General features: G+C 60.3%; 1 protein-coding gene across 1 annotated transcript in view; it reads left to right on the top strand.

Moving 5' to 3' along the window:
- Nucleotides 1-12,145, top strand: part of MROH1 (maestro heat like repeat family member 1) — a 67,175-nt gene continuing 55,030 nt past the window's right edge. The window contains exons 1-6 of the mRNA XM_082478966.1: nucleotides 1-36; nucleotides 1,211-1,599; nucleotides 3,535-3,680; nucleotides 4,073-4,204; nucleotides 5,275-5,437; nucleotides 6,746-6,844. Coding sequence (XP_082335092.1) covers nucleotides 1,578-1,599; nucleotides 3,535-3,680; nucleotides 4,073-4,204; nucleotides 5,275-5,437; nucleotides 6,746-6,844 — 562 coding nt within the window. The 5' untranslated portion in view covers nucleotides 1-36; nucleotides 1,211-1,577. The remainder of the gene's footprint in view (nucleotides 37-1,210; nucleotides 1,600-3,534; nucleotides 3,681-4,072; nucleotides 4,205-5,274; nucleotides 5,438-6,745; nucleotides 6,845-12,145) is intronic.

The raw sequence follows: 12,145 nt of genomic DNA, 5'->3' as shown, positions 1-12,145 counted from the left end.
GTGGCGGCGGGGACCTGAGCGGGTCCCGGTCGGGCGGTGAGTGCGGGCGGTGGGAACCGGGGGGGAGTCGAGGATAGGGGACACGGTGGTAATCGGTGCCCGCAGGTGGTTGGCACTCCCCGGGGGAAGCTGTGGGGGCTTGGGGTCTCGCTCTGCCGGACCCCCGGGCTGTCAGCGGCGAGAGGTGAGGACCTTGGCCCGGTGGGCCGGACCGGTGTCAACCCCCCCCCCCCCCCCCCCCCCCAACCTTCCCGCCCTCAGGGTGCTGCCGGTGCCCCTCTTCACGCTCCGGGGGTTGTGACCCCCCATGGGTAACCCAGGGTTGGGGCTTGGGGTAGCAGGGAAACCTTGAATATAGAGTCAGAGAATGGTTTGGGTTGGAGGGACCTTGAAAGGCCATCGGGTCCCCCCCTGCCCTGGGCAGGGCCACCTCCCCCCAGCCCAGGTCGCTCCCAGCCCCGTCCAACCCGGCCTTGAACACCCCCAGGGATGGGGCAGCCACAGCTTCTCGGGGCACCCTGCGCCAGGGGCTCAGCGCCCGCACAGCCCACAAGTTCTTCCTCACATCTCCTCTCAGTCTCCCCTCTGTCAGCGTCAAACCGCTCCCCCTCGTCCCACGGCTGCCCCCCCTGACCCAGAGTCCCTCCCCAGCTCTCCCGGAGCCCCTTTAGGCACTGGAAGGGGCTCGCAGGTCTGCGCGGAGCCTTCTCTTCTCCAGGCTGACCCCCCCACCTCTCCCAGCCCGTCCTCCCAGCAGAGGGGCTCCAGCCCTCCCAGCATCTCGGGGGCCTCCTCTGGCCCCGCTCCAGCAGGTCCATATCTCTCCTGTGCTGAGGCCCCCGAGCTGGTGGCAGTATCATCCCTCAAATCTTATTTTACTGAAAATTTTCTCTTTTGTGGCTCAGAGGTGGACAGTTAATGGAGCTGAGCCCCGACTCGGGGCTCGTGACACTTGAAGGTGCTGGAAACTTCGCTCCCTTGCTTTTCTTTGTGTTTTTAGTGACAAATATTTGGAGCACGGTCTCGGCTTCTGCAATGCTCAGGGGACTCAGTAATGTGGCACCCACCTCGGGCTCATCAGCCATCCCCATGTCACCAAATCCATGGGCTGCCAGTCCAAAATCCTCCCCAGAACACAGGGGGCAACGGTGTGGTCTGTTTTGGCTTCAGAAGTCTGTTTTGCTGATGTAAAATGTCCTCCCGTTTGCAGGTCACGAAGGAAGACGTGGAGGGGAGCAGAACCCAGGATGTGCTCCCTCCGGCTCCGACCTCATTAGGGACGGTGCCGGGGACCGATGGAAGCGCTGCGCCCGCTGCCCGCTGTCCTCTCGGAACCAGAGCCTGGGCGGGTGATCTGTGAGGAGCTGGTGTTTCGCCTTCCCCACGGCTGCTGTAGAGCATCTCCTCCACCTCGCTGCGCTCAGCGTCGGCTTTCTGACCCCAAGCGGAACTGCAAACAATCTTCTCCCTGAAAGTAAAGGCAGCGTGTAAAAATAGGTTCCCCAGGGATCCCCGCGTTTGAGAGAGAGGAAGCTGCTGACTGCCTTCTGCTGGCGGGGAAGCTGAAAACACGGAGCATGACGGAGTCACGGATAAAACGTGAGTGTGGGAGCGTGGTGGAAGCGGGTGAAGGGCTTCAGGGCACTGGCTCTGCCGTGGGGGAGTCTCCTTCCCTCTGGCCGCAGCCCCCCCTCGCCTCGGGCTGCTCGTTCTTCCCACCTCCAGCGCAGCTTTTCTGCGCCGCTTCCATCGGGACAGAGCCGGGTGGGAAGTCTCTCTTGCTAATAAGGTTAAATTGCCTCGCCGGTGCCGCGGGGGGAGCTCAGCTCTGCCTCGGCAGTCTGCGGTGGAGCAAAGAGCGAAGCTGCCAGACCTGGTGTGCCGTCACTCTCCGCAGCATCTGGAGGGACGTACTGGTCGGGGACGGGAGGAGGGAGCGGTTCTCTGCGCACAGTAATTCCCTGCCCTAGAAATTAATCTCGGGCCTTGTCTCTGCTGCAAATTGCATGAGCTTAAATAGTCTCTAAATGTTTAAACCGCTGTAAACTCTTGTGCATTTCCCAAATTAATCCCAGCCAGCTTTGAAATGAATTTCTCTCTTTTTTTTTTTTTTTTTTTTTTAAGGCAATAAAGAATTTTCTGGTTTAATTAAGCCACAGGGAAGGGGTGGGTTGGGGTGGGAGTGGGAATTACCTTCAGCAGCAGCACCAGGTCACGTTCACTTTAACGTGACTGTGGGGTGAACATCTCCACACCCCCCTGCCTTGGAAAATGGAACCCCCTGAAGTGGGGCCGTGGGCTGGGTGGGAGCCCTGGGGTGGCACCGTGGCGGCTGCTCGGGTGGATGTGAGGATGGGCAGCTCCTCCTGGCGTGGGAGCGCTGGCCGCAGCAGGAGGGGAAGGGGCAACGGACGCTGTCACCCTCCTTGTGCCAGCCTCGGTGGTGGCCATGGAGGCTTTTGATGCAGCACAGTGTCCCCTCGGGGCTGGGTGTCCTGGCAGGACTTCACCCCCCGCGTGAAGGCACGTCCCCAGCCGAGGGGCTGTGGCGTCGCAGAGCCAGCCTGCTCTGAAACTAATTAACCTTATTACGTCCAAAGGCGCTAATGGGAAATACCCAGCTCCACGGTAACAATCAGGCTCTTGGAGCAGAGTCACTGGCTGGAGGGTGTGAGGGAGCAGCTCCGTCCCTCTGACGGGTCGGCTGTTGGGGCAGCAGTTTTAACAGGGCCCCCATCTCCTGGGGCAGCGGAGGGTGCTGCGCTTGGGGGTGGCACGTTGCTGTCGGTGCCCCGGGGCCAGGACAAGGGCCACTGTCACCTGTGCCCCCGGGGCCATTCCCACGTGGCAGTCGGTTAGCGTGGCCCAACGGGTGGGAATACCGGGGGGGACTTTGCCAGGTATTGACTCCTAACTGATGGCATCCGCTCCCCCTCGCAGAGCTTCATCTGAGGGTGGGATTGAGCGGAACAACCATGGGGGCTCCTCCAGCCCCTGACCCTCAAGGACATGCCCTTGGTAGGTCCCACGTTGGCTCAGCGCTGTGCAGGTTCCCCGGGCACCTCGGCTGGTGCCCCCCAGTGCTGCTGCCCAGCCCTGGTTTAAAATCTCCAGTGTAATAAATCCCTCCTTCTCCCAGCTCCAGCGAGAAACCTTAGAGCCGAGTTCACCTTGGCCCAGAGGCTGACGCAGTGCTGAGCGGTATCTGTAGGGTCTGCAGTAAAAAAACCTGCGGAGTGTCCAGCCCAGCTGGGGGGACGAGGGTGAATGAGCCCTTGGGGAAGAGGGAAGGGCCGCGGGCAGGGTGCCTCCAAGTTAAAGGTGAGTTATCTTGGGTGGCGAGCCCAGAAGAAGGGGTTTTGGTAGGTGCTCATTGGGTGGGAAACAAAAGGGCTGGTGAAGCTTAATTTAGCTGTGCACGTGGCTCATGGAAGGATGGATGAAAATAGACAGAGGCACTTCTTTTCCTCCTCTTAGTAGTCCAAGAGATGTTCAGAGAACGCAAAATCTTTGCAACTTGCCTGTCTTGCTCAGGGCTTGCTACGACATTGATGGATGCCACAACAGATAAGGACCCGCTAGTGCAGGAGCAGATCTACAACGCTTTGTGCTACCTGGGGGAATCCGAGCCGGAGGAGATCCTCAACTCCTGTGACGAGTACCTCCGGCAGCATGACAAGGTGAGGCTCTGCTCTGCGCGGTCCTGGGAACGTCAGCAGGAGGAGAAATATTTCCCGGTGGCTTGGGGACATTGGCTTGTCAGCAAGCGAGGGAGGTACCGGGGGAGGGTCTGGGCCACGAGAGTGGTGGACCAGCTGGCTGAGAAGTCTGCTCCGAGGCGCTGGAGTTGCGCAGGTGAAGAAAATGTGCTGATATGCTGTCGTGGGTGAGAAACGGAGCAAAGCTGATCGGTGCTTCGAGTCATTGCCTTTTCCTCTGCAGGCTGCGTGGTGGGAGCGTTAGCCGGACCTCTCCGGGCAGCTCTGGCACAGGCGGCTTTCTCTCACCCCTGGGGCGGCTGCGGTGCCACACTCAGCTTGGCTGACCGGCCGCTTTCTCCCTCCCTTTTCAGCTGGGCTACCCTCACCGCGTGATCATCCTGAAGGCGATGGAAACTGTGGTGAAGAACAACATCGGCCTCTTGGACAAAAGCACGGTGAAGGTGGTTATCTTCCTGGCGTCCAATGAAATGACCAAGTCAAAGGTACGACCTGAAAGCTCCGAGTTCTTCCTACCGTTCTCAGCCCTTTCTGCCCCGATGCCTTTGGTGCAGTAAATGCTGTGGGTCTGGGGCTGCCCCAGTGGTAGCAATTACCAGGACCGCTTCCATGGAAGGGAGGAGTTCCGTGCCGTCTTCTGGACGTGGGGCAGTGGAGGGAGTAGGGGATGGGCGACATTCCTCTCTCTGGGGAGAGGTGAGGGTGGTTTGGCTGATGGTTTTCTTCCAGCCCAGCATGCATACGCAGCCAAAGAAAATTTGGGTGCTGAAAAGGACCCAGACAGGCAGGTGGGTGTTAGAGCAGGAAGAAGGCAGTGCCTTGAGGGGCTGCAGGTCCACACAGGACAAAGATCATGTCTAAATCTGGAGCCTGTTGTTTAGAATCGTAGAATGGTTTGGGTTGAAGGGACCTTGAAAGGCCACCGAGTCCCCCCCTGCCCCGGGCAGGGCCACCTCCCCCCAGCCCAGGTCGCTCCCAGCCCCGTCCAACCCGGCCTTGAACACCCCCAGGGATGGGGCAGCCACAGCTTCTCGGGGCACCCTGCGCCAGGGGCTCAGCGCCCGCACAGCCCACAAGTTCTTCCTCACATCTCCTCTCAGTCTCCCCTCTGGCAGCGTCAAACCGCTCCCCCTCGTCCCACGGCTGCCCCCCCTGACCCAGAGTCCCTCCCCAGCTCTCCCGGAGCCCCTTTAGGCACTGGAAGGGGCTCGCAGGTCTCCCCGGAGCCTTCTCTTCTCCAGGCTGACCCCCCACCTCTCCCAGCCCGTCCTCCCAGCAGAGGGGCTCCAGCCCTCCCAGCATCTCGGGGGCCTCCTCTGGCCCCGCTCCAGCAGGTCCATGTCCTTCTGATGCTGGGACCCCCCGAGCTGGAGGCAGCACTGCGGGGGGGTCTCCCCAGAGCAGAGCGCAGCAGAGGGGCAGAATTAGCCCACCCCGTGCAATTCCCCATGGTGTTTGGAGCCAGGCACAAAGCACGGCATTTAAGCAAAGCCGAAGCCACCTGCCGGGGAGGCTGCGGTGTCTGTTCTGATGAGGTTTCCTTTGTCCGCGCCAGGAGGTGATCCGGGACTGGCAGCAAGCCGCGAGCAACGTCCTCGTTGCGGTGGGGCAGCGCTTCATCAACAAGGTGATGGAGGAGGTGCTCACCAAATTTCAGCCGGGGATCCTGCCGCACTACTTCGTCATGCAGACATTTGCGAACCTCTCTGTGTCAAACGGTGAGTTGGTGACCTGCCGCCTCTGCGCGCGGCTGCCGGTCTGGGTTGGAAAGAGCCGTGGAAGCGCATCGTGTACTTTGGGTGTTGTGGTTCACACCGTACCCGAATAGCTCTGCAGTGGGGCCCCCCCGCGGTGCGCTGCGTGCTGAGCCAGCCAGCACGCTTCGAAACCAACTTCCTGGGGGCTTACGGCTTAGACTTGATGCTGCTTAACAATGGATGTGCGATGAAATGTGCTGAAAAAGCGGTGAGCGCCAGCATGGCAAGGAGGAGTGCTGTCTGTGTGCATGGCTTGCTTGTCATGTCCTTTATTCCCCTTCTCTTCGGAAGAGATGGGGCACGAGAAGAGGAAGGCCGTGCTGCGGGGAGCTGACCTTGGCAGGAGATTTGGAAAACCCTGCTCTCTTCTTGGCTGCTCTTCATGGGGAGCTGCTGGGACTCCGTCCCCAGCGCTGAGCCGGGGGCAGCCCCTCATCTAGGGATGACGGGGGAGTGCCCGAGCAGAGCTCTGGACACCGTGCTGCTCCGGGACCTCTCTGGTTCTCCCGGTGGCTCTGGAAGCGGGGAGCTCTGCTCGGTGCCCTGGGGAAAAGAGAAAGCCGTGGTGGGTGCCTCGGCTCTGCCCTGGGGTGCCAGTACTTGCCCGTGTCTCTCCACGGTGGCTGGAGGAAGCGCTGCTCGCAGGGACGGAGGGATGCGATGCTCTGTGTCCAGCTGGAGCCCTGGACAGGAGAGGGGGCTCCTGGCAGTGCCCGGAGTGTGGAGGGGTCCCTGTAAAAGTACGCTGAGCTTAGAAAACCCGTACAGCTTGGCTTCGCAGCTCAGCTCAGCTCTTTAAAACATTTGCTGCTTAAAACCAGCAGGAATTGGAGCTGCCTGGCCCTCGTCCTTAGAGAACTCCCTGCCCCGGCTCTTGTCTCCAGCCATTCCAGAAAGACCGAGTTTAAAAATGACAGTTCTAGGATGGGACTTCTGAAAAGAAGTCTGGCTGCGGAATGGTGCCGGCAGCAAGTGGGGCGTAGCCTGTAGCTCACCGACTCCGAGAAACAGTTGTGAACTTCAGGGGCTCGGAGGACTGTGAGCTGCTGCCGTGCCAGAGCTGTCTCTGCTGCGTGCCGGGGTCGCCAGCTCCCACCTGGGGCTGTCGGCATCTCCTGCGTGGCAAAATCGGGCTCCTGGCTGCAGCGAGCCGGGTTTCTTCGGGGGCCCGTGCGATCCTGCGGGGTCTGTGTCCTGCGCAGGCTGGGGCGGCTGCAGAGCGGCGCCCGTGTGTTTGCTGTGAGTGAACCTCTCCTGCTTCCTTCCCAGTGTTCGGAATGGTGCCTTTTCTCAACTCCATCCTCGGGACGATGCTGCCCATGCTGGGAATGGCCAAACAGGACCACATGAAGTCTGTCTTCTGCTACGGTAAGGTTTTTCTGCATCTTCTGAGGCTGCAGTGCTTTTAGATATGTTGTGGGAGACTTTTTCCCTTCCCTGGAAAAGGAGGGACGGTAGACGAGGGCTGGAGAGCTGCCTCGGATGGACCTTTCCTCAATGTCCGGGAGCAGGGACCTGGCTGGCTCTGGGGAGGGATGGATAGTTGTCAGCTCTAGGTCACTGGGATCCAGCAAAAGTCATCCTCCATCTCTGATCTGATCCCTCCCACTCCCAGTTCATAGCTCAGTGAGTATTGGTGCTCTTCGCTTTCTCCTCTGCCAAAGAGGACACAGATGCTCCAGAGCCATCCCGACTCAGGTGGAGGTGACCGGCCTGGTGGGATGGGGAAGGAAGGAGGGGTGTGCTACTTGAGACCCTCTTAACACACCAAACTGTGCCTTTATTAAGACTGTGAACCTGTCACCTTGCAACGGCGCAAGCGTTAGCGCTGGTGGGGATTGTGAGGGGGCCGGGGTGCAGCGGCGGTGCCAGGCCAGCTCTCGTCCAAGGCACTGCTGTAACTCTCATGAGCCGCTGTCAGGATGTGGCACTTCTGGTGGGTTGGCAGGATGTCACGGGGCTCCCTTCTCGTGACGCCTTCCTCCAGCCCTGGGCTGGCTGAAAGCCACTGCTTGTGCAACGGGGTTTGATGCAGAAGTACCACCGCTTACACAGCTGACACACAGCTGACCCGGTTGTCATAGAACCACCCAATGACTTGGTCTGGAAGGGACCTTAAAGGCCATTGAATCCCCCCCTGCCCTGGGCAGGGCCACCTCCCCCCCAGCCCAGGTCGCTCCCAGCCCCGTCCAACCCGGCCTTGAACACCCCCAGGGATGGGGCAGCCACAGCTTCTCGGGGCACCCTGCGCCAGGGGCTCAGCGCCCGCACAACCCACAAGTTCTTCCTCACATCTCCTCTCAGTCTCCCCTCTGTCAGCGTCAAACCGCTCCCCCTCGTCCCACGGCTGCCCCCCCTGACCCAGAGTCCCTCCCCAGCTCTCCCGGAGCCCCTTTAGGCACTGGAAGGGGCTCGGAGGTCTGCGCGGAGCCTTCTCTTCTCCAGGCTGACCCCCCACCTCTCCCAGCCCGTCCTCCCAGCAGAGGGGCTCCAGCCCTCCCAGCATCTCGGGGGCCCCCTCTGGCCCCGTTCCAGCAGGTCCATGTCCTTCTGATGCTGGGACCCCCCGAGCTGGAGGCAGCACTGTGGGGGGGTCTCCCCAGAGCAGAGCAGAGCGCAGCAGAGGGGCACAATCCCCTCCCTTGTCTCCAGCCAGAGCTGATCCGCCTTCACCTGGACATGGTGGCCCGCCATGGTGGTGCTCCTGGCCCGAGTCGCTTTGTGTTCGTTCACCAGTGAGATGCTCTCCCGAGTGGGGGGCGATAGCGTCTGCATCTCGGACGGCAGGACAATGCCCAGCCCCAGGTGGACACAACATGACAGCCTTGTTGGTGTCTACAGAGGATCCTCGGGGTTTGTGGTTTTCTTTCCATAGCTGGGCAAAAAGAGAAGGTGTTCTGGGGGAGTGCAGGTTCAAGGGCTCCGACAGATCCCGCGGGAGGCGCTGGAGCGCACCGCTGGTGCTCTTATCTCCTGCTGATACTGATGTCCAAGGCCTGGGAACGCTGATGTGGCTCTGTGCGTGGAGGAATGAATGGGATGAGTGGGAGCAGCCCTGTAAACTGCAGGGGTGGGTGTAGGACTACATTCAGCAACATCTATTTCTGCTGGAAACAGTAAGGTTTGTGTCTGGACTCATTCCTGGGATCTGCTGCCATCCAGCAACAGTCTTACACTGTCGGCTTCGACTTTCAGAGCTCTCGGTCTGTTATGTTGAGAACGTGCAGCTCTTGCGCTGTTTCCATACAGGTGTGTTCTCAGAAAGCCGAAGCCAAGGGCAGGTAGCGCCTGTGAATACGAAGTATCCTCCTTCCATCAACTACGGCCAACCCCCTGCGCTGGCTGAGCCGTGGGGGTGGTTGGTGTTGGCAGCTCGGGCAGTTTTGGCTGGCCGTGGGCGATCGCAGACAGCAGCAGCCTACGTGTCTACAGGCGGGAGGTCTGCTGCTGTTCCTGTCCGAGACGGCTCATCGGCGGTGCCCGGCCCTGCGGAGAATCATAGATCACAGGGTGACTGAATGGTTAGAGTTGGAAGGGACCTTAAAGATCATCTCGTTCCAACCCCCTGCCCTGGGCAGGGCCACCTCCCCCCAGCCCAGGTCGCTCCCAGCCCCGTCCAACCCGGCCTTGAACACCCCCAGGGATGGGGCAGCCACAGCTTCTCGGGGCACCCTGCGCCAGGGGCTCAGCGCCCGCACAGCCCACAAGTTCTTCCTCACATCTCCTCTCAGTCTCCCCTCTGTCAGCGTCAAACCGCTCCCCCTCCTCCCACGGCTGACCCCCCCGACCCAGAGTCCCTCCCCAGCTCTCCCGGAGCCCCTTTAGGCACTGGAAGGGGCTCGCAGGTCTCCCCGGAGCCTTCTCTTCTCCAGGCTGACCCCCCACCGTCCTCCCAGCAGAGGGGCTCCAGAAGGGATCATGTGTAGGATAAGGGATCCTCCTGCTCAGGCATGGTGGGGAGGACCAGCGTAGCCCATAGGGGTGGTAAAACTCCGTTCTGAGGTTCAGGTGGCTCTTTCCACAGCAGCCTCCCACCATCAGCAGCTCTTTCTCTTTCATCGCTTCCACCAATCCCTTCTTTTGGCTTTCTGCTCCCGGCTCTGCTCCGGCTTGAGGAGCGTGACGTCCTGGCTCCATATGTGTTCCTCCCCAAATCATCTTGTAGCTGCTGCCGTGGCACAGCTGGTTTTGTTGCTCTTGCAGAGTATTTGCAGCCTCTTAACCCATATCCTAAAGCACGTGAATCCCCCAAAGCGCTGCGGGTGCTGGGGAGCGGTGGGGGAAAGACACTGGTCTGGAGCAGGTCTTGCCCTGACCCCATGGCCTGATCCCTGGCCGCGGTCAGCCCCTCGCCACCGCTCCTGTCCACTGCTGCCCTCGGAGCGTGCGGAAAACCGGGCTGAGCGCTGGGGCGTGGGCAGATGGGCCTCCCCCCACCTTCCCAAAAGTGTGAGGAGGCCGCAGCATGGGTGTTGGGCTGCCAGGAGGGCATGTCCCATCGCTGGCAGCTGCCTGCAGCGTTCACCCGCCTGCAAGACTCGGAAGGCGGTGTGCTGGATTTCCGGCTCCGCATGATTTCGCTATAATTTTTTGCCAAAGTTTTCAGTAATTGAAAGGCAGATGAGGTAACTCCTGGAGTCAGCACAACCGTGTGACACAGGCAGGTCTTTTTGGGGTGGCTTTGCTGTTCCAGGGCGGCCCAGGGCAGAGGGTGAGTGGTAGGGAGGTACCAGGCTACAGGATCGCTACATGGAGCTTCATCTGGGCTGAAGGTGGGGATGGAGAGGTGGATTTGGGGATGCGATCCTGGGCTGAAGGTGGGGATGGAGAGGTGGATTTGGGGATGCGATCCTGGGCTGAACACAGGGATGGAGAGGTGGATCTGGGGACGTGATCCTGGGCTGAAGGTGGGGATGGAGAGGTGGATTTGGGGATGTGATCCTGGGCTGAAGGCGGGGATGGAGAGGTGGATTTGGGGATGCGATCCTGGGCTGAACACAGGGATGGAGAGGTGGATTTGGGGATGCGATCCTGGGCTGAACACAGGGATGGAGAGGTGGATCTGGGGACGTGATCCTGGGCTGAAGGTGGGGATGGAGAGGTGGATTTGGGGATGTGATCCTGGGCTGAAGGTGGGGATGGAGAGGTGGATTTGGGGATGCGATCCTGGGCTGAACACAGGGATGGAGAGGTGGATCTGGGGACGTGATCCTGGGCTGAAGGTGGGGATGGAGAGGTGGATTTGGGGACGTGATCCTGGGCTGAAGGTGGGGATGGAGAGGTGGATTTGGGGACGTGATCCTGGGCTGAAGGCGGGGATGGAGAGGTGGATTTGGGGATGTGATCCTGGGCTGAAGGTGGGGATGGAGAGGTGGATTTGGGGATGTGATCCTGGGCTGAAGGTGGGGATGGAGAGGTGGATTTGGGGATGCGATCCTGGGCTGAACACAGGGATGGAGAGGTGGATCTGGGGACGTGATCCTGGGCTGAAGGTGGGGATGGAGAGGTGGATTTGGGGATGTGATCCTGGGCTGAAGGCGGGGATGGAGAGGTGGATTTGGGGATGTGATCCTGGGCTGAAGGTGGGGATGGAGAGGTGGATTTGGGGACGTGATCCTGGGCTGAAGGTGGGGATGGAGAGGTGGATTTGGGGACGTGATCCTGGGCTGAAGGTGGGGATGGAGAGGTGGATTTGGGGATGTGATCCTGGCTTTACCACTCTGGAGGAGTCAGCAAGGTACTGTGGTGCTGCCACAGTGGCCCCGCCGTAGGGAAGGGAATGAGTTCCTCAGCTGTGTCCTAAAAACTTGCTGCTGGTGTGGCTCTTCCCCCCAGGCTCCTGGCTACAGGCTGTTTTTTTAAAAAAACAAAACAAAACAAAACAAACAAACAAAAAAGTAAGGCCAGGTATGACATTGCCCGTTGCCCTCGTGTTCGCCTGGCTTTACGCTGGGGGAGAACTTTTAGGTGATGTTTTTGGTTAGATGCGTTCACTCGTCGTCAAGACAAACTTCTTGACAAAGTTTAGGAGGACTTACCCTAAACGAGGGTGTTTTGACTCCAGCTTGGAGATGGGGTGGCAATGGGGTCTAGACTTCGCTCCCACCTCCAGAAAGATGCTGGGTGTGACAGGGGTGAGCTGGGGACCTTCCGGGCCCCTCCGAGGTGGGCATCGGCAGGAATTCAGTTTCTGCCCAAAGAGAAGCCAGACCCTTGCTGCCGTGCATGGTTTCTCACCAGCACAAGCTCCACCGTGCAGCATCGGAACCTTCTGCTGGTGGTCCGTTATCCCTGCATCCCCGCCGAGCCCTTCCCATCCGTTTGAGCCCTGGGGAGCAGGTTGGGGGGTTCCTGGCCCCCCGTTAAGGGCGGCAGCAGACTGCAGCCAGGCAAGACAGTGCTTGCAGGGCTTCTCTTGCGTGCCGCCGGCTGGGTCGCGGCGAGGCATGTGATTGAAATGATCTGGGTTTGGTATGAGGTCGCGGCGTGACTCAGCATCTTGGATCCTACCGGGCTGAAAATAAACATCTGCCATCGGTGAGGAGGGAGCGGAGGCGGTGCAACCCCTGCTGCAACAGCCTCGGTGTGCGGTGCCGTGGGGCCGGAGGGGTCCCAGCTCTCCTCCTCCTCCTCTTCCTCCTCCTCCTCTGGCTGTGATAACGTGGGGGT

The sequence above is a fragment of the Vanellus vanellus genome (assembly GCF_965231255.1).
Source record: "Vanellus vanellus genome assembly, chromosome: 2".
Taxonomy (NCBI): Eukaryota; Metazoa; Chordata; class Aves; order Charadriiformes; family Charadriidae; genus Vanellus; species Vanellus vanellus.
This window is presented reverse-complemented; position numbering and strand designations above follow the sequence as displayed.